Source organism: Alternaria novae-zelandiae (genome assembly GCF_023758075.1).
Source record: "Alternaria novae-zelandiae strain BMP 2774 chromosome Unknown scaffold_8, whole genome shotgun sequence".
NCBI lineage: Eukaryota > Fungi > Ascomycota > Dothideomycetes > Pleosporales > Pleosporaceae > Alternaria > Alternaria novae-zelandiae.
Genome location: NW_026056968.1, coordinates 609732 through 635949, shown reverse-complemented (window position 1 = coordinate 635949; position 26218 = coordinate 609732). Strand labels below are relative to the sequence as shown.

Below are 26218 nucleotides of genomic sequence, written 5' to 3'. Positions count from 1 at the left end.
GAGTCTCAATACTACCAATTCGAACCTTTCTTTCTCAGCATAGTGTGCACGGCCAAGAGACGTCATAGTATACCAGACGATGCCACCGCAACCTGAGCTTCCCGAGCCAGCGCATCCAGAAGTAGATTCGATGCTGAGCCGTCGATTCGGAAAGGAAGTTGCCAACTACTTCTCTGGTACCTAGATAACCCACCTATACCCCTTCTGCAACCCGTTTCTGACATGATTATGCAGGCTCCCCACTCAATCGCGTGGGCTTCCTGCGTCCCGACCATCAATTCCTCTCCTCGGCACTCAATCATCCCAGCACAACCTTCTTGCTATTCAACAAACTCGAGCCCCTTACAAAATCTGGGTCGGAGCTCGCCCGCTGCACCTTTGCCGACGTGAAGCCAATCATCGGCGAGAACCCGTTCGAGAAGTCGGAGGAAGAAGTCATTGCGCAGTACAACTCGACCTTGTACGTTCCGCAGATAATCTTCTTGGGTTTGGATGAGCGGAAAGATGGATTCAAATACAAGGAGCATTACAAAGGACAACCGTGGTTCGCCGTCGATGTCACACCCAAGGAGAGTGTGAAGGAGAAGGCAGAAGAGCTGCTGGAGCGAATGACAAGCACGGGCTTGGAGTTTAGTAAGGGAAGGATGAACTTAAGTCTGCAGGCTGAGGAAGGTACGTCACCGTTTATTGATTCTTACTCGTCTCTGGGATCTTTTGACTGACACTACACAGCTGCCATCTATGCGGAAGCCCGGCATCTCCTCGATTGGAACGAACGGAACCCTTTCTGCGCTTCGTGCGGCTACAAGACTCTCTCAGTCAACGCCGGTTTCAAGCGCACTTGCCCACCCAAGGACATCGCATCCGAAGTCAACCAAGGCGAACGCCCACCCTGCGCGACGCGAACCGGTATTTCGAATCTGTGCTTTCCTAGAACCGACCCCACAGTCATCATGGCGGTCGTATCTGCCGACGGTACAAAGATCCTATTAGGGCGCCAGAAGCGCTGGCCTGCCTACTTCTACTCCACACTAGCTGGTTTCCTCGAACCCGCCGAGAGTGTCGAAGAAGCCGTCCGTCGCGAAGTCTGGGAAGAATCTGGTATCCATCTCGGTCGCGTTGTTATTCACAGCACTCAGCCATGGCCCTACCCTGCCAATCTCATGATTGGCGCAATTGGACAAGCCATTCCGGATGGAGAAACGATTCATCTCGGACATGACGCTGAGCTGGAAGATGCGAAATGGTTCACAGCAGACGAAATCAGAGAGGCGCTTCGCATTGGTACTAGTGGACTTGGAGATGACGCTGGGCCAGAGTACAAGGAGGGTGGACTGAGATTGCCGCCGAAGACTGCCATTGCAAATCAACTGATAACGGCTGTAGCTAATGGATTTGCAAGCGGGAGCCCCATGATTTAGATGCCCAGGCTCAGCTATAGATAGACGTTCTAGAGGGTACGTTTTGTACAGTGTAGTTGTAGTACAATATAGAGGGGATGATCACGCAGACGCGTGTTATGTTGAACATTCATGTTATTGCATTATGTATATGTTTCTGGTCTTCTACTCCAGTACGATGTATCGGCGCAACCGCTCAGGTATCGCATCATACAGCTTCTTCTGCTCCAGCCACTTCTTCGAGAAGAGGCGATCAGCATATCTGTATGCACCATCACACAGTAAAGTGACGACAGTTGATCCCTTGCCCATCTTCTCTGCCACCTCCTTGGCTGCCACGACGTTGAGGCACGAACTTGCGCCTAGGTATAGACCCTCCTCGTCCAGACATCTGTATACCATCTCAATGGTCTTCTCGTCGCTAATGTGTACTGAGCCGTCCAAAAGGTCAATATCAGGTTTCAGGTTCTCTGTTACGCGACCCTGGCCAATGCCCTCGGTTATCGAACCACCAGCTCGTTCCTGAAGCTTGCCGCCACTCTGGATGTAGGAGTGCAGTACCGAACCTGGAGGGTCAGCTAGGAAGCTCTTGACCCTTCCGCCACTCTTCTCCTTTAGGTACCGCGTCACGCCCGCAAGCGAGCCTCCAGTGCCGGTGGCGCAGGTAAAAGCGTCGAGCTTTCCACCTGTCTGATGCCAGATCTCGGGCCCGGTAGTCTCAATATGTGCCTGCCTGTTCGCCACATTGTCAAACTGATTCGTCCAAACGGCGTTCTCTAATCTATCCGCATGTCGCTTCGCCTGATGGTTGTAGTTCTCCGGGTTGTCAAACGCCACCGCTGGTACCGGGTATACCTCTGCGCCGAGCAAGCGCAACAAATCAATCTTTCCCTGCGATTGTGTGTTGGGCATGTAGATTACCAATCGGTATCCTTTTGAGCGACAGACGTGTGCAAGACCAATACCAGTGTTTCCGGCGGTGCCTTCGATGACAGTACCGCCAGGCTTCAAGAGGCCCTGGCGCTCGGCGTTTTCGACGACGAAGAGGGCGGCGCGGTCCTTGACGGAGCCACCGGGATTTTGGAATTCGGCCTTTCCGAGGACGTTGCAGCCGGTCTCTTCGGAGAGGCGCTTGAGACGGATGAGAGGAGTTTTACCGATCGCTGTACCGACGGGTCAGTATAGATTCTCTGGGTATGCTTGTCAAGTACGGTACCATCTAGGAAACCCCGCTGTCCAATGCCTTGGGCTTGCGAAATGTTGATGGCGGTCTGTTGTGCAGCCTCTATTTGGCTGAGGCTTTCAGCATTCCGCCATGCCGTAGCGGCGAAACTCCGCGCTGCTGTCCTGAACATTGTTGCTTTACAGAAAGAGGCAAACAAGTCAGCATGGGAAAGTTGGAGTACTAAAGATTCACGATGATGCCATTCGGCTGATCGGCGAATCAACGCGCTCTCGCCCGATGTCGCAACTGCAGGACCCCTGTCGTCCTGAGACCCCTGCAGCCACGAGTTGTTGCCGCGTGGGGTCACGGTAAACAGTCGAACAACAACACCGACGCCCGCATTTGCATGTCAAGACCTCGCGACACGGCACGCAACTAACGACCTCGTCAATATGGTCGGCCGCACATCGACGCGTGCACCGCGAACATCAACCTCGACGACACGCACCACCAAGTCCACGCGCGCATCGTCCGCCAGGCAGTCCTCGAACGCAGTCGAAATCCCCGATGAGGGCCCCGTAACCTCCCTCCGAACAAAGATCGCCCAGGTCTTCAGCGATGCGCAAAGAACGACTGCAACGCAAAGGAAGCTCATCGTAAACCTCCGAAAGATACAAGAAGCATGCTGCTTCGAGCCACCAGACACTGGCAAGGGCGGGAAGAAGTCAAAGGGCGAGGAGCAGGAGGACTTTGATGAGGAGGAGTTCAACACCGAGGTAGTACGATGCGTACTGAGGATTATGGCTGTCAAGAAGAGCGAACCCGTCGGAGACAGGGTCATCCGTTTCTTGGGCCTATTTCTGAAGCATGCCTCTGAGAAAGACCAAACCATATTCGCTGCCGAGTCGGAAGAAGAAGCCACAGCATTCCACGAAACGCCCAGCAGTCGGCTCACATCAAACATACTCACCACCATTCTCGCCCTCCTGACGGCAAAGGACAAGACGGTCCGTTTCCGAGCCACACAAACGGTCGCGCACATCGTAAACAGCCTCACAACCATCGACGACGATATATTTGACCTAATAAGATTGGGTTTCTTGAAGCGTCTGCGAGACAAAGAGCCAACAGTGCGCGTGCAGGCCATTTTGGGCTTGGGTCGTCTGGCCGGTAATGATGATGAAGAACAAGACGACGAGGATAGCGATGATGAGGCCGCCGGTGGTATACTCGACAAGCTTTTGGACATTATGATTAACGATCCGAGTGCCGAAGTGCGACGCGCTGTTCTGCTGAACCTACCGCTGTGGCCATCCACCCTCCGTTACATCCTAGAGCGAGCTCGAGACATGGATGCTACCACTCGCCGGTTAGTGTACGGCAAGATCCTACCTGCGTTAGGAGACTTCCGTCATATGTCTCTTGTCGAGCGTGAGAAGCTCATCCGATGGGGTCTCCGCGATCGAGACGACCTTGTCCGCAAGGCTGCTGCCATCCTGTTCCGTGAACGCTGGCTCGAGGACTGTGCCTCTGGGCGCGATACCCGACCAGAAGAGGAGAAGAAGCCAGGAGATGTCGCTCCGCCAAATCTAGAAGCACTTTGCGAGCTTCTTGAGCGTATCGATGTCACCAGATCTGGGGAAGAAGAGGGCATGGCTCACGAAGCGATGCGTCAGTTTTGGGACGGCCGGCCAGACTACCGCAAGGAAATCACATTCGATCATGAATTCTGGAACAACCTCGATGCACAGACAGCCTTTATTGCCCGCACACTGAACGATTACAGTCACAGCACTGATGACGAGAGAGTGCGAAGCATGATCGAGGACAAGATGCCAGAAGTCACCATGTTTGCTTTCGTCCTACAGAGAGAGCTCAACTCTCTGATGGAATTGGTGGACAAGGTTGCTGTCCTGGAAGAGAACGACCCAGAGACCGAAGAAGCGCAAGAAGACGTCGAGGAGCAAGACTTCATTGTTCAGCAACTGCTCCACATCGCTCACACCCTTGACTATACAGACGAGATGGGGCGTAGGCAAATGTACAACATCATGCGTGAAGCCATTGCCAAGGCTCAGCTGCCGGAAGAGTGTACTAAGCTCGCCATCGAGGTTTTGCGCAAGGTCTGTGGAGCCCGTGGCGAATCAGACTTCTGTGCTCTCATCGTAGAGGCCATTGCGGACGTCCGCGACTCTTTACTAGATTCCGACGACGCTACAGTCACTGGCGAGGACGCTGAAGAGAGCTTCCATTCTGCGCAATCTGATGCCGAAGGGGATGCACCGTTGATCAAGCCCAAGACCGCAAAGGCTTCCGAGAATCTCTCCGAGGAAGAGAAAGAAGAGCGACAGATCCGCGAAGTTATGGTGTACTCAAAGTGTCTGCATATTGCTCAATGCACACTTCAGAACGTGGAAGGCGATCTGGAGTCAGACACATCACTCACCAGCATCCTTAACACACTCATCATCCCTGCTGTTCAAGCTCATCAGGCCATGATACGAGAGCGTGGTGTCATCTGCTTGGGTCTGGCAGCCCTCCTTAGCAAGGTAAGTCAATCAGTTTATTCCCACCCATGAACTTTTACTAACAAGAAGCAGGACCTCGCTGATAACAACCTCGATCTCTTCTTCCACTGTTTCATGAAGGGCCACGATGCCCTCAAAGAGATCGTCATTCAGGTTCTGACAGATGTAATCATCACACATCCTCAGCTTCTCACACCTACGATACCAGACCCAGATGCCTCGACCGAAGATGCAGAGCCCATCACAAACCCACGAATCCGCCCCGTTACCAAGATCTTGCTCAAGGCTTTCAGTTTGGATAATAAGCGCATTGGCCTGATCTCTTGCACCGCAGCCTCCAAACTTCTCCTCCTGGGTATTCTACCTCCTCTATCGACAACCGAAGTCCTCAAAGCCTTCACCCTGACGTATTTTGACCCCGAGACGGCGTCGAATCCCGCTCTGAGGCAAGCGCTCAGCTACTTCTTGCCCGTGTACTGTCACTCCAAGCTCAAGAACGCAAAGCTGATGGGCGAGATTGCTGTGCCAGTGATCTCAAAACTACTCATCATGCGCGACGACAACGTTGAGGACGAAGATGTAGACGAGATGGTGGGCTGGCCTGTCATCACTGCCCATCTTGCCGAATGGACCGATGGACGCAAGGTCGTGGGCGCAACCGAACTTGGTCTCGACGGAAAGACCAGCACCATTGCCGAAGCTGAAGAGCCGCACATTCAGCTCGCGATCGACATTTTGGAACGCGCATTGACAGGTACATGCTCAAAGGACGAACGAAAGCCTTTACTCTCACTATTGGGCAAACTGTTCATCGCGCCTTCTGGCCCAATTCCTAAAGGAGAAGAGGGCGCACTCGACGAGGAAAGCTTCCGCACCTTACACGAGCTAGTGTCTGAGGCTGTAGAAGGAAAGATCGGCACAGACGCTACTCAACGCAACGCATTGATCAAGTTGGAAGCTACGCTAACTAAGCGACTCGGCGAGACTACACAAGTGCAAGACACCGATGTAGAGCGCACAGCCACACCCGAAACGACTACTGCTGCCGACGCAACGGAAGTCAACGAGGAGGAGACAGAGGGCGATGCTATCGAAGTCTCTGCATCGCGTAGTCAGAGAGAGTCTAATGTGACGCAGGTTGACGACGAAGAAGAGGAGGAAGAGGAAGAGGATGAAGACACTATGCTAGCGGGTATGCAGGGTGAGGGCACGCGTATGCCTCTTGAAGACGACGATGAAGAGGAGGAGGAAGACGATGCTGAGTCTGAGGCTGGACACAGCACATTGACCGTTGGCAGGGATGACAGGAGACGGACACAAGTGACTGAAGATGATATCATGGAGAGCCTGTTGCAGAGCGAGATGGACCACTCTGCGTAGTCTCTTTGTTTCTCTTTCTCGACCTCTCTGGGTCGACGGCGTTACATGGTCCCACTGGCCTCTTCTCGGCATGTTTTGTCTTGATCACGAAGGAGCTTCGGTAGTGCGCAACGAGTTCATGAATGCGGAAATGCCTTGTGATATCCCTCTTCTCAATCGTTCAATCAATATTAAGCGCAGTTCGTATCCCGTGTTCGTTGGAGTCTCATTTTGCATCATCAATCGCTCGTTCACATGCATCAGGGTGACCATCGTAGAAGGGTACTCATTACCTCCTGCACTTTGGAGAGATCATTATATAGAATTTAAGAGGGGGTATACTACAAACTGCTCCGGAAATAACGACATCAATGCCTTTCGCCAAAATATACTCCGGAATCATCACGTAAACTCATGCCACTCATGGTAGACCACCATCTGGTCCAAGGCCAGTTCCATCATCTCAAGCTGCGTCAAACCCATCAAGAAAACACGCCTTGAACATGCGCCAGTACTTTTGTACATGTTTCACTCCTGCTGTTCAATCTGCATCCCTCTTCCGTTATGACATCCCATAATCTGCGCTCAGCGTCGTATCCTAGGTCTTCCGTCATGTCTTTGTTCGGGCCCCACATCCTGTGCGGACTATCGTCATCCCCATACACTCTCTTATCGTCTAGCATCTTCGCCGGGTCAAGCTTGAGATTGTTGTGATGCAGGAAGAGGATCGATGGTTTATGTGGGGCTTTGAGTATCCTGTCATGTCCCTTCTCGATCTCGGTATTCGGTTTCGCAAGGTCGGCGTCTCGCCAGAGCGTTTCGGTGTGAACATGGCTGCGCATTGGAATAAGGTATTCGTAGTCGAGTGTCGGGTCTGCTTGCGCGAGGCCGGTGCCCCTGAAAGTGCCATTCATATGGTTGCCAAGAACACTGGGGGGTGTTTGGACTTGGTAATAGGGCAGGCCAACTGCGAGTGCTGCCTGTACAAAGGTTTCTTTGTCGCCAGCACCTGGGCTGCCTTGGCTAAGAAGGATGTAATAGTAGTCTGGGCCGTAGTAGTTGTAGTACACCATCATGAGGAGCGACGCGCGGTGGATGTCCTTGTTGATGAGAAGCTGGCCGCTCTCGGTAGAAAGCCTCGATTGAGAGGCGACTTCTGGTATCGCGGCGATATGGTAGTAATGCGAGGATATCGTCTGAGCCCAGAAGTCGGGCCAAGTGACTAGGCCGTGAGTCGTATATGGTGCGGCGGAGAAGAATTTGGTGGGATCCTGGGTTGGGAATGCGTCGCTATCAAGGAAGAGAGCATGCTGGAAGGATGAGAAAAGGATGGCGAAGATCTTGTACTGGTAGTGATTGGGTGCCTTCGCGTTTGTGGCTGTGTCGTAGATGTTGGACAAGACTACACAACGGGCGTTGAGGGACGGTAGGAGGGTGTCGCATATCTCCGGGTTGTACTTTGTCCAGTCATCGATAAAAACTTCCATGGGTAGGTCGCAGCCAGTTCTCCGCAGCATGCGCAGCGACACCAGGAAGATCGGCATATAGAAGACGTCTGCAGTGGTGACAATCCCCGTTGTGCCTTTGGCAAATGGTAACTTTGGTGCCAGAAGTTGTGCCCATCTACGCATAGTATAATGAGACTGGAATAGAGCAGTCTCCTCTTTGTCGGTGAAGTCCAGCAACTTCTCAGGATGCGCTTGATGTGGTTCGAGAGGCAGAAAGTTCTTCACCAGTGCATCGCCGTCGCCTTTGAGGCGTAAGGCCTCGCATTGCGGTTGCGACTCGATTAGGGCTGTGACAAGGTCCGACCAGAACTCTCGCACAGGTGCGCCGAAGGTGGAGCTAGCGGCAGTGAGGTTTTTGCCCGTCAATAAAGGCATATGCAAGGCATTCGACCCATAATAGCCGTGTGGGAGAAAGAAGATGCCGCATGTAAGAAGGAAGAGCGGGATGACGATGAGTCGCGGTATCGAGGGGACGGATACGAGCATAGTCGCGGGTGGATTGCTATCGTCGGAGGAAGTCCATGAAGGTGGATAATCGGAGTGGAGGACAATGACAGAGGAAGACCAGGTTCAATATGAAAGAGAGGGGTGAGAGAGCGTTCAAGTGAAATTACTGAGCGTCAGCATTGCGTGAAACCTGCCAAACCAATAGAAAAAGGTGCGTGGCGTTTGGTAAGATAAGAAGCTACGACCCGCTCATGCAAACGGTAGGCAACGACAGTGCGGCTTAGTGGAGGCACAGTCCCTAGACGGCTAGAGTCCATATGGACGATGAGTTTAACCGGCCTCGCGAGATGCATGTTGACTGACATTACAGCCCCCAGAGCTCAGACACAGCCACCGTTCGCCCCGTCTTACTCATGCGAGTGCATGCTTGTGTAACGTGACACAACGTTGTCAGCTCTCCAGGGCTGCCAGTGGGCTCATACGCGCCTTCTGTTGCAGAGCGATCTTCTGCGTAGGGAGCCCTCAGAGCCTTGGGGCGACGGCCGCCGAGACGCGATAATTCAGCCCTGTGATGGAGTGAAAATCTAGGAATAGAAATCCCTAGTTAGACGCATAGCGTGATCTGCGGCCTCACCCGGTGGCTGGAATTAGGGGTTCACAGGCCGGACCCTGCAACTAACAAGAAACGGTCGCTCGCGTGTTCGGGCGTTATCGATCGCTCGCCATGCTTGATCGCAACCTCTTCATCTTTCGTAGTCTACACCTTGACAGGGCTAATTAGGCCTCGAAATTCCCAAGATTTCGAGGTAGATCGTTCTATTGGCGCGTTATAAAGAGACCGTACGGATGGTACCAAGGCACCCGAGGCTGCGTGGCGACCAACAAGCGCTGCTGAATATTACCGGATACGAAATTACGAACGGCCCAGGATATCTTTCAGGACATCGCGTCATTCAGGCGCTACGCCGTGCTACTCAGCTCCAGTTAACCCGAAACAGTCATCGTGCTGAAAATTGTCTACACATGAACTGTAGTGCCATGTGAAGAGGGAGAACTCAGCGCAATATTGACCACAGCCATCAGGTGCAAGCCAATTTACGAGGATGGCCACAATGAGACTCTGGAACTCTGCAATTACGGAGATACTGTGGAGATTGGGAAAGAGTCCAATATGTACACAGGAGACAGGGGCGGGACGCTCATTTCGCGTTCCAAGGACACAGTGCGACGCGCCGCATCAGTGCGGGCGACGTATGGTGAAATGCTGTCCACCTCTTACCATCAGCCGCTCTCTACTGGGAAGACTGCAACATGGGCAAATGACGTGTAGAGCGTTTGTAGTTTCTTTTGAATCCGTGCGCAGACTACGATCCAAGGTATGTAGTAGTAGTCTTGTCGGACCGAGCGCGGATCAGCCCAAGCCGCCAGACACCATAGTCTGCCGTATTTGGACATTTTTAGATATACGTGGGTGGTGCGATGTTCAGCCACAACTAGCAGCGTCTACAATGTCAATGGGATCTGTATGGTTGGTCCCCGTTACTTGGTTGGTGGATCTCTACGTACCATGGTGAGCATATCTGTGAAAATTCAGTAGTTTTGCTTGGAGCGAGAATTTAGCAGGAATGCATTCAGAATCGTGACAGTCGTCCGGCTGAAATATGGCGACTATAGAAAGGTCTCGTTCGCTTTCCATGTTCGATATTCCACGGTAATACTCACCACATCAAAGGACCTCGCAATCGTAATCGTGTTGCCACTACCGCATGCAAAGCAATCATGACCAACACGGAATGAGCAAGATGGATTGGAGATTATTAGGGCAGGTAAGCAAGGTAATTCTATGATAAGTACAAAAGACACGAGGCTAAGGAGCTGCCTCTTGTTCCGCGCCTTGATCGCCGAAGCGATTTGTTCAATTTGGATCAGGTAAAAAAGAAAGAAAAGCAAGGCATATGGAAAGAGAAGCTCACAGCCTAGACATCAAACGAAATGATCGACCATGGAATCCAAAAGCTCCAGCAAGCCCGTATGCCGCCGTCCGTGTTGTACTTTTGTCCATCCGCCCCGCTTTTGAAATGAAATGCAAGTCGATCCCCAAACACCCCCATCCTAGGTATCGAACTCCGTCAAATGAGGTTTTCCGTCTATACGCATCCCAGCCGTAGGTAGCCTGCAAATGCCACAAATTCTTAATCGACCGACGCTGTCCAACTCCCCGAAAGCCAATCTTGCCCACGCCAGCCTATCCGAAGAAACCATCCCATATCAAATTGCACCGCAAGATCCGCGCTCCAGATGATCGATACCTATTTCACGAGAGTCTTTATGCTGGTGACTTGTTTGCGGGGTTAGAAACGTTGCGGCGGTCATCGTTCATAGAAAGAGACCCGAAGCCACTCGAAAGGAAAGCGAAGGGATCGTTGCGACCATCACCGCCGTTGACGGCACCCTGGCTGGGGTAGGGGTCGGCAGAAGAGAATGCGGCCTCAGCTGAGCGACTGTCGAAGGGAGTGGAGTGCATGCCGCCGTTGGGCACGTACTGCGCACCCATAGGAGGGTAAGGGCTAGCGGCGCCCATACCGGATGGCAGAGCGTAAGAGCTCGGAGGACCGCCGTACTGTTGAGCTGGGAAGCCACCGCCACCGTAGCCAGCTGGACCGTAAGGACCGCCGCCGGGGGTGCCACCCATGGAGGGAGGGCCCATACCGAAGCCGGAAGGAGTGTCCATAGGCGAAGGGAATGCAGAGTCAGCCACAACAGCAGCACCGGAACGGCTCGCTCCGCAGCGGAGACAGGCGGTGTTCTTTGCAAAGTTGTGGTAGCCGCAGCCGTTCTCTCCGCACTTCCAGTCTCCAGCCCTAAAGGGCACAGCGCCAGTGCCACCGCGCATATGTCCGCCACCCATGCCGTGGCCGTGGCCATGACCCATGTGGTGTTGAGGGGGGCCCATCATGCCAGGGTGACCACCGTATCCGTAACCGCCGTAAGCCATGGGATCACCACCTGGTGGACCCTGCTGCATCGCGGGGAAAGAGCATCGGAAGCAGGCGGTACGACGCTGGAAGTTGGAGAAGCCACACGAGGGGCAGTTCCAGTCACCGGGACGAGGACGGTTCTTGCTAGGAGGGAAGGGGACGATGATGTCGCCAGCGCGGTCAATGACACGGCTTGAGGACGGCGAGACCTCGATGGCCTTCTCGTTTAGAGCGCGTCCGTTCATGCAGAGCGATTCTGCAGCCTATTCAATGTTAGCATATTAAAGCGCGAAAATTGCTGAAGCAGTACATACCTCTTCGTGGGATGAGAAGATCGCAAAGCCAGTTCCGGTAGGCTTGTGCTGGTCAGGAGTGCGGAGGGTCCAGAACGCAATTGGACGTCCGCCAAATTGGGTAAACCAGCTCTCTAATTCCGACTGCGTAGTGTCGTGCGGAAGGCCGCTCATGTGCAGAACCTTGCTTCGCTCCGACAAGAAAGCGCGAACGTCGGCACGGGCATCCATGGGTTTAGTCAAGACGTCGGGGTGGTCCTGGGGTGGTTGCGACTTGCGAATCAGTCCGCGAAGAACGCGAGCAAGCGTGACAGCCTCTTCCATGGCCCGGCGGGGCGAAGCGGGCGCGAGGGCTTGCAAGTGAAAGGGCAGGTTGTGCTTGATGGGGGCCGACGACTGGACAGGCTCCACCTCAAGCGCCGCACAGATGTTTGTCAAGGCGCTGGAGCCAAACGGAAGCGACTCTGGGTGGTGTGCCTGCCACCTCTGGTATTCTGTGCGGAGGTCGAAGGTGCGGGAGTGTTGGAGGTAAGGAGGAAGAACGACGGCCTTGTCGCGGGCTTCGCGAGGGAGCTGGACGCGGAGGTCCCAGGAATCTAGGGTCACGAAAGCGAATTCCAAGTTCTTCGGGCCAATATGCTCGTTGTAGAAGTTACTGAAACGGTCGACGGCGTCGCGGAAGGAACCGGCGTTGCGGACCTGGTCCCATGTGAGGGTCGTCAAGCTGGCTGTGCAGGGTTCGACGTCAGCGGAAATTGCACAAATTGTGGACCATGGAGGTGAAGAGCAAACTTACTGCATAGGGCCGTGATTGGCGTGTTGACCGGCTTGACGAGGACCGACTCACGATGGAGCTGTTGTTGAGTTAGCGATTGAGGTCGGCATTGGATCTGGTAGACATACCTCCTCGCACGACTTTGCATCGAGCAGGATCCAACCGAGCTCAATGACCTCGGCAGAGTCTTTGGTAACATACACGCCGTGCTCGTCGCAGGTGGTAGCTACATGGATTACAACGTAGCGGTCCAGGTTGGCCGCCTGGGGGCTGGGGGTGGGTTGAGAAGCCATATCTATGTTGCTGAAAGGGTCAAGATTAGCCTGGTATCCTTGGGTATCTCAGAGCAAGCTGGCAATTGAGGTTCTTGAGGTTCGGCGGGCGACGTCTGTTGGGGAAGGAGGTACGACGGTCGGCGGAAGGAGAAGGCGCGACGGGCGAGTACGTCAGCGGGGAGCCCAAGGTGAATGGTGAAGAGGAGTGGGGAACAGCTGGCAAGCTGTGAGGGCGTGAAGGGGAAAACGGAGCCTCGAGGTGACGGAGGATACGGTGAGATGAAACCAAATGCTACGAGATGGGGACGGACGACCTGAGGCTCCGTGCAATGATCCCGGGCAGATTTCTTGACGTGGATAGCAGAGCTAAGGCACAACTTCCAGATCTTGGCGGGAGCTCGACGTTAGTCCGCCTAGTGCCGGGCATGTCAGAGCGATGTGGGATATAGTGTGACGGTGCTGCAATTGCAATCTGTTCACGGGTTTTATGCTGGCTGAGACTTCAATTGACGTTTCTCTTACCCTTACTTGCCCCGTAGTTGTCCAGCAACGTCACGAAGCAAGGCTAATTTCGACGTCGTCGCTCCAAATTTCCAGACGCAGGACGGCGTGCAGCAGGCCATGCCACGAGTACGGCGGACAGCAGCTCCCGCAGCCGCTCGGCAGAACTGTCTGTACCCATCTGAAACACTCTCCGCCCTCTGATCCAATGTTCCACGCGTCTGCTGGAGGCGCTCGCGTGTGCTGCGCCTCGACCGTGCCACGTTGTGCCCCCATGGTGATATTGATCGATACCGCGTGAGCTCGTCGTGAGCAGCTGCATTCGAGTTGTGCTTTTGCTGCTCGCCGTGCCGCTTTGGGCCACCGAGACTACTGCGTAATCAGGGTCCAATTGGCCAGCTGGCCCATCTTGACCGCGCGACATGCCCTCGTCTTATACAACGGGGCGGCGGCTGGCTGAGAGTCAAGCGCCTCTAAGTCCGCCTCTAACGCCGCGCGCATCCCACCCTCGACGACATCGCCGCGAGGTAGTCGCTCTTGTAGTAGTGCACGCCAAATCTGTACCTAAACACAAGTTCAGGACATGCAGAATATCGCCGTGGCCCCCTCCGCCCATGCCGCTTGGGCTCGCCATCCGGGAACCCCTGGCGATCTTCCCATTCCCGCGGAGCCCTGGAGCTGGGGCCAGGCTCACGTGACGCGTAGGCTGTCGCCCGTTGCTCGTACCGCCGAACAATGAAATGGGGGCAGGAGGATGATGATCTTCGAGCCTTGCTGACACGTACAACAAGCACTAGCCCTGTCAGCGCGCCGTTGGATTCTTTGTGCGGGAAGTTCCTAACTGCTTGGGCCTGCCCCTTAAACGCGCTGCTCCCTCTGCTCTGTCCTTAGACGCTCGAGCACCTTCACTGACTGACTGTTCTCCGCAATCCGCCTGCAATTTGCAGTTTATGCTCTCCAGTTTCGTCCCGGGCCCGCTCCCACGTACCGGGGACCTTGCACCTGCATTGCGGCTTTGGCAATTACCTGGGTCTGGCTGAGGCTTGTTACCAATCCAAGCATGTCTTCTCGGCAACGGGGATTCACATCTTCCCCGCAGCTTGCCAACGGACGCGAGTTAGTATTCACCTATCCACTTTTGAAACAACGGACTGCGCTGCACCACCTCAAAAGCAAATGTCCGACGCCTACATGGAATCCGTCCCCTAATACCTTTCCAGTTCATCGCGAGGCATCATGGGCTTCTTCAAGCGCTTCCGCCGCCAAAAAGCCTCCAAGAAGAGCGAGTCGCGTCCGCGCAACGACCTCTACGCCCCCGCAGTATATGACTACCACGGCCCCGACCAGACCCAACGCCTGCCCGATAAGGTCCTCCGCCGCATCTTCGAAGAAGTCTGTCCGCATTCGGCCGATGAATCCCTCGACGGCAGCGAGGACAGCGGCAATGACGGCTGCATGAGTTGTGACATGCGCGACCTGGCCCATTGTGCCCTGACCAAGCGACAATGGTACGGTGTTGCTGCCGGTCTCCTGTAAGTCCCACATGCTCAGTGCACCAGGCTACCCCCTAACGTGCCCCAGATACAACAGCATTCGCATTGATGCCGTCCACTATTGCGAGCTCGAGGAGGTCTACGCCGACCAGCGCCGGCGCAAGTCACGAAACGGCGAGGACATCGACGCGCCCACGCTCCGGCTGCAGCAGCTGGGCCAGAGTGTGCGTGGAAACCAATACCTCGGCCAGCGCGTGCGCTTCATCAAGCTTCCTTACATGACGCGCGAGGCGTGCAAGGCTGACCTCGCGCGAACCGTATCGGGCTGCCCGAACATCGAGTTCATCGACCTCCCGGACGGCTTCTACAATGGCGATCAGTCGTGCCAATTGCTGCGTCAGGAGCTGCAGGCGCGTTGCCCACACATCCGGAAGATGAAGTACAACGAGGGCGGAGAGCAGTCGCTAGAGACGCTCCTCCAGGGCTACTGGCAGGAGCTGATCTCGGTTGAGCTCAACAAGATCCAGATAGAGCCCAGCATCCTGAGGCAGGTCTTCGGCGTGCTGCCTCACTTGAAGGAGCTCACCATCACCGGCGTCTCGTGGCTGAACGACTCGACCTTCCACGACGCCCCGGGGATCCCCAACTTCCCTGCGCTAGAAACTCTGAAACTCACCAAGGTACACGGTGTCACCGCAAACGGACTCGCACAGTACCTCTACAACCCAATGTGCAGCGGCAGGCTGCGGACCCTCATATTGAAAGATTGCGGTGGCATTCCCGTACCCTCCCTCCACATCATTCTGCAGGCTGCAGTCACCCTACGAACGCTGGAATACAACGCCACAGTCTCTGCATCTCTTCCTTTGGACCCGATACCACCCATGACGTCGTACACGCTACACAAGCTGCATTTCGAGGTCATCTCCAGCTCCGCCCATCAAGCCTACCCGCCTAGTGCATCGTGCTACCAGTACCTAGCCAACTCGCTCATTGCGAACTGCATGCCGGCGCTGCGACAGCTCTACGTGCGCGATCCCGAATTCCCAGAGGTCTTGACGCTCGCGCCACCGATCCGACCGTTCAGCGAGGCACCGCCGCCAATGTTCAACCAGCCCCTCGAAGTCTACTCCAAGGGTCTGGATGAGTTAGACTGGATCTTCACATCCATCATGCCTCCTGAGGCACAGGGACGCCGAGCATCAGTCTCAGTCGGTCGGCCATTGAGCAGCTACTCAGCACACAAGGGCCTCGGGCCCCAATGGGGTGGAGATGCTCGTAAAAGTATTGTGGTACCAAATGGATTTGGAGGTTTCTTGGCCGTGCCTGCAGACAACGATGGAAGACCACGGAGTGCGGGACACATGGCGCCTAGTGGAGGCTTCGGACACGGCTACTCCAACTCGCTTGGCGGCAGGGAGCCTAGTCCACGCGCCAGCTGGATGAGCCATGCAGGTCGCGAGAAGCGGGCCTCGAGGGCGGACCTCTGGCGATGAGTCGGGCGACTGCAACCTGCATCGCTCTTGTTCCCTTGCTTGCATACTTCTTTCACTTCACACTTCTGGATACCCGTCCATTCTTCTTTTCCTTCATAGGCGATCTTTGTAAGATACCAACTGGAGTTCATTTTTGATCTTATAGGGGTACGGTGCGATTTTTGGACGAATCATTGACGTTGGAATATTCGGATGGCACGAACGAAGATACCTTTAACGTGGGACACGGGGTATGTTTGGCTATCTGTAGATAAGAGATAGCTGCAAAAGCCTCGAAAAGCGGCGGGATCTGGGATCTCGTCGCCATCTACGTATCAACGCATGCGCTTGCTATCAATGCTGTGATGCTGTAACTTGACATGGCGTTCTTATACTACGGGATCACCTGGCCAGCCCTACATGTGACCACAACTCATGACAAAGAAAAGAAATCGAACACTCACTTACAGCACCTGATATACCTTAATACCCAAGGGGTCTACGTTATGTGAAGAGTTCGCCAACTTTCGGATTGACTGCAGCGTTCAGGTTTTCGCTTGCACGTGGTGATCAAGTATTAAGATGAGTCTATAGGCCAGGGCGTGTCATCAGAAAGATGAAGGGTGATCAAGCAGAATCAGGACTGTGCCCCACATTCTCCATACTCACATCCCTTCCAACTCTCCTCCTCCATGACCGCATCAATCGGACATTCTCCACTCTGAATTGCACTCCTCACGCTCTCCTTGACCAGACTCCTCATTTCTTCATCTGTCTCCTTAACCCACAACTGCCTATGCCTAGCCCCACAACCCAAATTCCAGGTTCCCCTCACCCTCCCCCTCCCGTCTCTCTCTTCCCTGTTCTTCTCACCCTCTGTGTCTGCCCTAAATATCTCCGAATGCCCAAGTCCGTGATGGAACAATTCCGGAGCTACACTCCAACACTTCCAATCTAGGTCCCTACACGCGCTCAACAGGGCAACATCGTATGCCGAACTGCCACCTTCCGGTTCCTTGGAGTAGGTAGAGAGGATCATGGCGGCAGACCGGCGGTTCACGGCGTAGGCAAATGTGCAGAACGGCCAAAAGCTTCTGTGTAGCAACCGAGCTTTTGATGGTATAGATAGAGAGGAGAGAAAAAGAGCGGTGTCTGGGTGGAGGAGGGGAGTGGGAGGCACGGTAGGATCGCGGTACAGAAGGGAAGGCTGGGAGAGGTAGGCCGTGGAGATCAAGTCGTCGCAGTGGCCGGGGTAGAGGAGGTCCCAGCTGGTGGTTGAAGCCCAGTATGATGATGATGAGTCGTCAGTGACACCCTTGTCGAGCAAAGAGCGGACAGCGGATGCCAGGAGTGGAACCTGGGATTGTCGGATGAAGATGTCGAAATCAGTGTCGTCTTCGATGATTAGAGCTGTCTCGTGGCTTGAGGCGAGAAACCTGTCATGTCATCAATACATTGTTCTCCATCATTGACCTCTTCAAACCGACGTACCATCTCAAAACCTCCAAATGTCCCAACCAGGCTTTCGCACTTCCAGTGCTTAGACTACTACCTTCCTTCGTCTTCAGCTTCTCGACATCACCCACACCCCACTCCTTCTGCCGAGGAATCACAATCTCGATATCTGTTAGGTTGGCAGCCCATAGTAGGCTGGGTCGTCGTGGTGAGCTGGAGTGTGATACTGCAAGGATAGCACCAAAACCGAGAGTGGAATTGGCTGGTGGGAGGGGAGGTGGAGGTTGCTGAAAGTGCGATGTGCTGGATATGTAGGCGTAGGGGTTATGGCAGAACAGGTAAATCAGAGCAAGAATCGAGAAACCCGCAAACAAAAGCTGGGTCTTCCGAGCCATGTTTGGTAGGCAGAGGAGATGTGGGAGAGGGAGAAGAGCGTATGTTAGTGGCATCTACCTAGGTGATTGGGGCATGTCCACATAGTGAAATGCAGTACTGTGTAAACGCAGTAGAGACTCTTGTAGCTGGAGAAGTAGGTTCTGTCACCCAATTGACATCATTCTCTTCACTCTTTAGTTCACTTCTCGCGAATGTAGCTAGACCTTTCAATATTTCATTCTCACTTGGCTCAGTCCATCGTGCTATTTTCCTAGGTTGCTGCAAGATTACAAACAATGGACACTAACGTTCCAAGTCCAGCGTGGTGTGAAGTAGGTTCCAAGTTTTATCAGACACCCACAACCGAAATTATTGGCAATGTAAAGCCGAGAGACTACACAAACAGGGCTGCTGTGGCTGATGCATGGCAAAGTGTAATAATAATGCGCGGCAGGGCGGTACTTGCGGCGGGTGTGCGGCTAGATTGGCCGAAACAGCTAGGCGGGCATGGCCAAACACGCAGCTGCCCCGGCCCAGCTATTGTTAGCGCCACAACGGGCGCCCTTGCTGCATCAAGTAAGAGTCCAGCCAACCTTGTCCCCCTGAGAGGACCACCTCCATTGCGACGGTGCAAGACTGGGTCGCTTGCTTGACGTAGTGATTGGACTTAGGTACTGGAATCTCATGAATTAAACAGCCGAGTATCCGTGTGCACCTGCCGCTCCCTGTTGCTTCTTCCCACCCTCCCTGCGCCGCTCCCCCTCACTTGCTTGGTGTATGCCCTCCAGCCTCTGTCTCCTATGTCCCTTACCTGTCGTCGCACAGGCACGCAAAGTCGTGTCGCACAGCAGCCGAGCACAACATGGCCACGGAAACAATCCCCTCGTCGGCGGCGGCAGCCCCCAAGATGTCGCGCTATAGGAGCGTGAGGCGCGCGCAAGAACAGCAACACCACACTTCGCCAGGCGTGCCCGCAGTGCCTCCCATGCCCGCCGTGTCCGAGATGCAGCCCCAAAGCGATGCGCCCATCAGCAGGAGCATGAGCCGCTACCACCGCAGACCGACTACCTCGCACGCGACCAGCCCAAACCCCCCACCGCTCCGTTCGAACACCATTCCAAATGCCCCTCCTCCCCTTCCTGCGCAAGTACCGCCCTCCACGCCCTCGACATCCCGGAACCGCGCTGTGAGTTCGCCGTACCAATCGTCGCATTCCGCAAACACCGGCCAGCGTCGGCCCAGGACCGCCAGAACTCGCACGACAGAGGCCTCGCCGCCCGTCTCCAATGCGCCGCGACAGCAGTCGCTCAGAGGCGATGACAGCGCGAGAGAGGTCTTGCAGCGGGAGAAGGAGAGACAGCGACAGCTCAAAGAAAAATACGAGGCAGAGGCGCGCGCACAGAAGCAGGCTAAGCAGGCCGAGCTGGACAGAATCGAGAGGATGCGACACGAAGAGGAAGAAGCTGCGCGCTTAGATGCCCAACGAGAGATGGAAGAAGCCGAGGCCCTGCGTCGGCAGAGGGAGGAACAAAAGGCCGAACAAGAACGTGGCAGACGATTACAGAAGGCCGAGAACCAGAAAGCCCTCCAACAAAGGGAAGAGGGCGTCCGCAAGGCGAAGGTCGAAGAGAAGGAGCGGCAGGCAACCCTCGCAAAGCTTGAGCAGAAGGCCCGAAAAGCGCCCTCTTCTTCACCTCCAGTATCGCCACCGCGGCAGCAGGAGACAGGTTTTGGAATGTTCAAGAGGAGAAAGGATGAAGCTTTGGGTCTAGATGCCCCTGTGCAACAACCAACTGCACCGCAACTGAGTCTTAATTTCGGAGAGGAGGATACCATCAGACCCGGTGGAGGTGGCGTTGTTCTAGGCATCGATGCGCCTACATCCGCCGTGAACGCTGGTGATAGAGTATGTACACCATTCGTCAAACACGAACATGCGACTAACAGCCGTAATAGCGCGTTAAAGTCGTGTGCAACGAGAAGCGCATCCTGCTCCCTGTGACTCCAACCACGACTCCTCTCGATCTTATCAAGTCTGCCGCCACGGTGCTCACAGATCCCATTGACGTTCGCACAGCTGTTATCTCCGAGCTCTTCACCAAGGTTAGCATCACACGCCCCCTTCGCAACTACGAGTACGTGAGAGATGTGATGAACTCCTGGGATTACGACAATCAGAACGAACTTACCATCATTGACTCTGATGTCGATGGTATCGACCAGGACAGTCTACTCTCGTACAAAGTCCCAGACACCAGACCAGAGGGGGCTTCGTGCTTTATCCAATACTCATCGAGACCTGGGAAATGGAGTAAACGACTTCTCATCCTTCGTCCAGACGGACAACTAGTCATGGCCAAGAACGAAAAGACCAAGGAAAAGGACCAGGAAAACATCTGCACTCTCACAGACTACGACATCTACTCGGTGACCCAGTCCAAGCTGGCACGGGTGAAGCCCCCAAAGAAGATTTGCTACGCCGTCAAGAGTATGCAAAAGTCCAACATCTTTGCGGACGAATCGCAGTATGTTCACTTCTTCTGTACCAACGACCGAAACATAGCGAACACGTTCTATACAGCGTTACAGAGTTGGCGGAGCTGGTATCTCAAACACCAGAAGGGCGAGGGTTTGAAGAAGAAGACTCATGCGACACGCAATGTGTCCGGGGCTGCTGAAGCCGCACAGACGTCCTCGCATTCAAGAGGAGAATCAGTTGGGTCGCATTACCAGCTCGGTGCTTTCTCGTCCTTGCTCGATATGGACAGTTTCAACAAGACGCTGGACCAGATCGAAGTTCACAAACCGGGAGAGTTCCCAGACGACAAACCTCTTTCCAAGCTCGATAGCAGGGCAATGCACTCGCGGATGAAGTCGATACGGGTAAAGCAACCACCTCCAACCGCCTTCAGCAAGAGTGGTCTGGTCGCAGAAAGTACTTCACCGCCCAGTAGCCGGAGTCGAAGTGTCGATCAGCAAGGCGAGGAGGCGTTTGCTTCGAGCGGCCTTCTTGGACGTAGCTACACGCAACGTCAAGCCGCTCTACAGGCTCGCGAACCGTCAGGCCCGTTCACAGAAGGACCATCTCTGCTGAACAACATGGGCCGTGTAGCCCAAGTATCGTCCAACGATTCTGGTCTGAAACGCAATACCTCAGTCCGCAGCAATCATCACCGGCGAGCATCCAGCGATCTCCAACGTAGTGCTTCGAAGCGGGTACCTGGCATGCCCGAGCCTTTGGTTGATCTAACACCCCAGTACCGCCCGCCACCGCAGCATCTCAACAAGGGCAAAGGCTACAACCCAGGAGCTGGCGCCGGACCGTTGGTCGAAAGTGCAACGTCGATCGAGGAGGCTATCAAGGTTCCCTCATCAACAGACTGGCGCGCCGGTCGTCCAGGTACATCACGAGCCGCTGGTGGCCACGAACGTACACGCTCTCTCAAGGGTCGTGGCGAGCCATTGGCAGCGTATACACAAAACAACCATCTCGGTGCTCCAGAGGATGACAGTAAGGCGTTTACCGGAGGCGGTTTGCTATCGCAAGCCGGCTACTCGCAGGGGAAGGACATGGTGGGTAGGGGCGTTATGGATGGTAGTAAAGCCAAGGGCCCCATGGTCAACCTCTCGTCGAACAACGAATTCGCACAAGGCAGTTTGCTGAGTGCGCTGCCAAACGCTGCTCCGGTCATCGATCGGAGTGGTAAGTAGGGTCGTTTGCTTGCGATGAGTCGCTCATGGATTGCTCGACTGGTACCTTTTTTCGCTTGGAGTTCTTTGGCATTCATCGTTTTCGTTTGTTGGCGTTGCGCGTTTAGCTCGATATCCATTGCTTTGGCTGCACTTTCCTATGTCGCATGTTACGGCCTGGGTGGTATCTGGTATAATAGATTTATAGAGGCCGTAAGAGAGGAGTAGTCCAATGCTTATTCTGGACTCTACGAACAAAAGCAAATGCAAAAATTTCTAGAAGAAGCTTCCTTTGCTCTCCAGCCATCTCGTAGGGTCGTTCGCTGTTCAAGACTGCTGACATGTTGTATTCGAGACTCTCACTAGCCGAGTGCCATTGTCTAGACCTTGGTGTATCAGGCACTGACTGCATACGAGTCATGTGCCTGCCTAGCAACCCCAACACGATACGGGTAACGGCGATACAGTGCTGCTAGACAGTATCGTCCGAGATGCAATACGACACGGCTCGCAAGGAAAACCTTTTCTTCCGATGAACTCTCCGCAGCGCATCGCACACATGTCACACGGCGCGGCAGTGGCTGTCGTGGGCCCTTCACGTGCTCCTCTCCGCCTCCACCCACGACCCACTAATGGCGCTGTGGAGAGAGTTGGCGTGCTGTCGACTTCTCCCACCGTTCGCGGGAACCCCGCAATTGTCGGCCTTACTGCACTCCGTATGACGGAATACTGCAGCAAGCGGACCTGGTGCAGCGCCTCGGCAGTCGAACGCAGCGCGCAGCTCTTGCATCCAGCTGACCCTTTTGATGTTCTTGATGCGTCTGAAAGCGGACGGGCATAGACAAGCAGACAGGAATAAGCGAGCAGCTCAACGGGCGGCGGGATCGGTCGATGCTCCGCTTCTCATTTCCAAAGGAAACTGTTGAGTTGTTGACTCGCGGCCTTGGCCTCGCCCGTTGCGCTTCAGCCTCAGAATTGGGCGCTGCCCGTGGGGTCGACTCTGGCTTCAAGTGCAGCGCGGCGAGTGTGAACAGCATCGGAGAGACGTGGTGCAGCTGGGACGGGGCGCGTCAAGGCGGCCAGGCTAAATGGCAGTTTAAACGTGAATGGGCAGTAGAAGCCGAGCGCCTACGTCACGGCAGAGTACGCCGGCGGTCCTACGACGATTGATCCGATACCCAAAGAGGAATCCCAACCTCCACCGGGTAGCCAACGCTCGTGCGCCAAACAATAGCGGCCCAGCATTTCTGTCCCCAGGGCGCCTGCAAAACATCTTTCCTCGACTATTAGACAGAGTTTGCTTGCTGCTGCTCTGCTACCACACGTCCAATTGCTCCTGCAGCTCCACCACACCGTGTCCGCCGCCAGCACTTCGTACTCAACCGGGAGTAATCGAACCGCTTGTCTAGCGCGGCCACCTGCAGTAGCTCAACCAAGCACCGAGCTCAAGCTCTCACACTCCCTCGACTTTCCAAGCTTTCTCTCCCCTAGAAAGAGCTCCGATCTTGCCATTGCGCCTTCCCACTATCTCCTCACAACACCCACCCACAATGGCTGAGACCGGCGCGAGAGACGTGCAGAACCACGTCCTGTTCGAGGTTGCGACCGAAGTCGCAAACAGAGGTAGCTTTCGTCCCAACTTGATGCCCTTCTGCAATGCTAACCAGTCTCAGTCGGCGGTATCTACTCAGTCCTCAAGTCCAAGGCCCAGGTCACCACCGCTGAGTATGGCGCCGCATACACCCTCTTGGGCCCGTGGAACAGAGCTTCGGTAGGCGCAACCCACGGCATCTTGAAACCAAAAATTAACGAGATAACAGGCGGCCGTCGAAGTAGAGCCCATCGAGCCCAAAGACCCGGCGTTGATTGCGACCATGAAGTCTATGGACGACCGTGGCATCAAGATGCTGTACGGACGTTGGTTGATCGACGGTGCCCCACGTGTGCTCCTCTTCGACACTGGTACCGGCTACAGGTGGCTTGACGAGTGGAAGGGCGACCTCTGGTCTTCCACCGGCATTCCTTCGCCGCCTGGCGATTCCGAGACCAACGAGGCCATTGTTTTTGGTTACCTCATTGCGTGGTTCCTGGGCGAGGTAAGTTGAGAATGTGTGCAGTCGCTGCGAGCTGCGCTAACTACTCTCCAGTACGTCTACCACGAGAAGAAGCGAGCCGTCATTGTTCAGTTCCACGAGTGGCTGGCAGGTGTCGCAGTCCCGCTCTGCAAGAAGCGCCGCATCGATGTTACCACCATCTTCACTACCCACGCTACGCTCCTCGGTCGCTACCTCTGCGCCGGCTCGGTCGATTTCTACAACAACCTCCAATATTTCGACGTGGACGCTGAGGCGGGAAAGCGCGGTATTTACCACCGCTACTGCATCGAGCGCGCCGCTACACATGCAGCTGATGTCTTCACCACGGTTTCCCACATCACCGCATACGAGAGCGAGCATCTTCTGAAGCGAAAGCCGGACGGTGTCTTGCCCAACGGTCTGAACGTCAAGAAGTTTTCGGCTACTCACGAGTTCCAAAACTTGCATCAGCAAGCCAAGGTCAAGATCAATGACTTCGTGCGCGGACATTTCTACGGCCACAACGACTTCGATCCTGAGAACACCCTCTACTTCTTCACTGCCGGTCGCTATGAGTACCGCAATAAGGGTGTAGACATGTTCATTGAGTCGTTAGCCCGGCTGAACCACAAGATGAAGAACGAGAACTCGAACATGACAGTCGTCGCTTTCATCATTCTTCCCGCGCAGACGACGTCGCTCTCGGTCGACTCACTAAAGGGACAAGCCGTCATCAAGGCGCTTCATGACAGTGTAAACAACATCGCCGAGAATGTTGCTAAGAAGTTGTTCGAGCGTTCGTTGACCTGGACGGAGGGCTCTGAGCTCCCCGAGGACAAGGACTTGATCACGCCCGCTGATAAGATCTTGCTCCGCCGACGGTTGTTTGCCATGAAGCGTCACAACCTTCCACCTATTGTTACTCACAACATGGTCAACGATGCCGAAGACCCAGTCCTGAACCAGCTCCGCCGCTGCCAGCTCTTCAACCACCCATCGGATCGCGTCAAGGTTGTGTTCCATCCCGAGTTCTTGAACTCGGCGAACCCTGTCTTGCCATTAGACTATGATGATTTTGTTCGTGGAACTCACCTCGGTGTCTTCTCATCCTACTACGAACCCTGGGGTTACACTCCGGCTGAGTGCACCGTGATGGGTGTTCCCAGCATCACAACCAACCTGTCCGGCTTCGGTTGTTATATGGAGGAACTGATTGAAAATGCCCAGGACTATGGTATCTATATCGTAGACCGAAGGATGAAGGGCGTGGACGACTCAGTCAACCAGCTTGTCGACTACATGTTCGAATTCACCAAGAAGAGCAAGCGCCAGCGTATCAACCAGCGTAACCGGACCGAGAGACTCAGCGACTTGCTCGACTGGAAGCGCATGGGCTTGGAGTACGTCAAGGCCCGACAATTGGCTCTTCGACGTGCCTACCCTGCGGCATACGAAGACGATGACGAGCCAGATTTCTTCAGCTCGCAAGACGTCAAGATCTCACGGCCGTTGTCCGAGCCTGGGTCTCCCCGCGATCGTTCGGGCATGATGACGCCCGGTGACTTTGCCTCGCTGCAGGAGGGCCGCGAGGGACTGAGCACCGAGGACTACATTGCGTGGAAGCTCCCGTAAGTGATGATCAGAATGTGATGCACCATGGCAACGCTAACAACTGCGCAGTGAAGAAGAAGAGGCTGACGACTTTACCTTCCCGCTAACGTTGAAGACGAAGAGTAAGCCTAATTCAGGCGCCACAACTCCTACTCTCTCTGCTGCACCGAACGGTACTGACTAGCCAACTCTTTTCTGTAGGGTGACGAAGAAACCGAACGAGGAAGAGAAGCAAAGACTTCCAAAATTGCAATGATCTGTTCCTTTATGCTTGGCTTGATTTCATACGCATTTACTGCATTGGCGACGACGAATGGACGTACGAGACGGAACAGTGGAGGATATGGATGTCTTGCCTCGGAGCAGGATCAAGTGTATTTTAGGATGTGAATATCAGGGTCCGTTGGTCTGCTCCACATCTTTGCGCGGTCCGAATATGACTATTGTTGATACCGAATATCCGGACCAAGCATGCACACGCGTCTTCCTCCTATAAAACGAGCTCGGCATGCCAAATAAAAGCAAAGCTGACGTGATGGAATCAGCTAAGCGAAGCAGGTATACAGTTTGGACGTGCCACGACAAGCGTCCAAAGTGCCGAAGTCTCCGTGAATCGACGCACCCAGATGACTAGCCAGAACACCAAACTGTGGCGCAGCAATCGCAGAAGAAATGAGGACAACGAAAGTCCGTGAGTCCGGCGAAACGTGAACTAGCCCTTGTCATTCGCCCCAGTAAAGTAATCAGGCGCACCTTATCAAGGCCAAAGCAAGCATCTTGTCCTGAAACAAAAGTGCATACTCGCCGGTGCCGCG

General features: G+C 54.6%; 7 protein-coding genes across 7 annotated transcripts; 4 read left to right on the top strand and 3 right to left on the bottom strand.

The window, feature by feature from the left end:
- Nucleotides 1–79: 79 nt before the first annotated feature.
- Nucleotides 80–1421, top strand: J4E88_004692 (uncharacterized protein; the record flags this gene model as incomplete). Its single annotated transcript, XM_049398336.1, has 3 exons — nucleotides 80–176; nucleotides 235–672; nucleotides 733–1421. The coding sequence occupies 3 exons, from the start codon at nucleotides 80–82 to the stop codon at nucleotides 1419–1421; spliced, it is 1224 nt and encodes a 407-aa protein (XP_049255897.1).
- A 144-nt stretch (nucleotides 1422–1565) lies between these two features.
- Nucleotides 1566–2755, bottom strand: CYS17 (Cysteine synthase 1; the record flags this gene model as incomplete). Its single annotated transcript, XM_049398335.1, has 2 exons — nucleotides 1566–2563; nucleotides 2617–2755. 2 exons carry the CDS (start codon nucleotides 2753–2755, stop codon nucleotides 1566–1568), a joined length of 1137 nt encoding a protein of 378 aa, XP_049255896.1.
- A 4179-nt stretch (nucleotides 2756–6934) lies between these two features.
- On the bottom strand, nucleotides 6935–8335 carry J4E88_004690 (uncharacterized protein; the record flags this gene model as incomplete). Its single annotated transcript, XM_049398334.1, has 1 exon — nucleotides 6935–8335. The coding sequence occupies one exon, from the start codon at nucleotides 8333–8335 to the stop codon at nucleotides 6935–6937; it is 1401 nt and encodes a 466-aa protein (XP_049255895.1).
- Nucleotides 8336–10733: 2398 nt separating this feature from the next.
- Nucleotides 10734–12746, bottom strand: J4E88_004689 (uncharacterized protein; the record flags this gene model as incomplete). Its single annotated transcript, XM_049398333.1, has 4 exons — nucleotides 10734–11648; nucleotides 11700–12406; nucleotides 12475–12532; nucleotides 12582–12746. The coding sequence occupies 4 exons, from the start codon at nucleotides 12744–12746 to the stop codon at nucleotides 10734–10736; spliced, it is 1845 nt and encodes a 614-aa protein (XP_049255894.1).
- Nucleotides 12747–14465: 1719 nt separating this feature from the next.
- J4E88_004688 (uncharacterized protein) lies at nucleotides 14466–16218 on the top strand (the record flags this gene model as incomplete). The annotated part of the gene is made up of 2 exons (XM_049398332.1): nucleotides 14466–14761; nucleotides 14811–16218. The coding sequence occupies 2 exons, from the start codon at nucleotides 14466–14468 to the stop codon at nucleotides 16216–16218; spliced, it is 1704 nt and encodes a 567-aa protein (XP_049255893.1).
- Nucleotides 16219–19012: 2794 nt separating this feature from the next.
- Nucleotides 19013–21738, top strand: J4E88_004687 (uncharacterized protein; the record flags this gene model as incomplete). Its single annotated transcript, XM_049398331.1, is given in 3 exon segments — nucleotides 19013–19021; nucleotides 19037–19933; nucleotides 19984–21738. 3 exon segments carry the CDS (start codon nucleotides 19013–19015, stop codon nucleotides 21736–21738), a joined length of 2661 nt encoding a protein of 886 aa, XP_049255892.1.
- A 1529-nt stretch (nucleotides 21739–23267) lies between these two features.
- Nucleotides 23268–25587, top strand: GSY1 (glycogen synthase; the record flags this gene model as incomplete). Its single annotated transcript, XM_049398330.1, has 5 exons — nucleotides 23268–23340; nucleotides 23391–23488; nucleotides 23538–23813; nucleotides 23865–25420; nucleotides 25473–25587. 5 exons carry the CDS (start codon nucleotides 23268–23270, stop codon nucleotides 25585–25587), a joined length of 2118 nt encoding a protein of 705 aa, XP_049255891.1.
- Nucleotides 25588–26218: the final 631 nt, after the last annotated feature.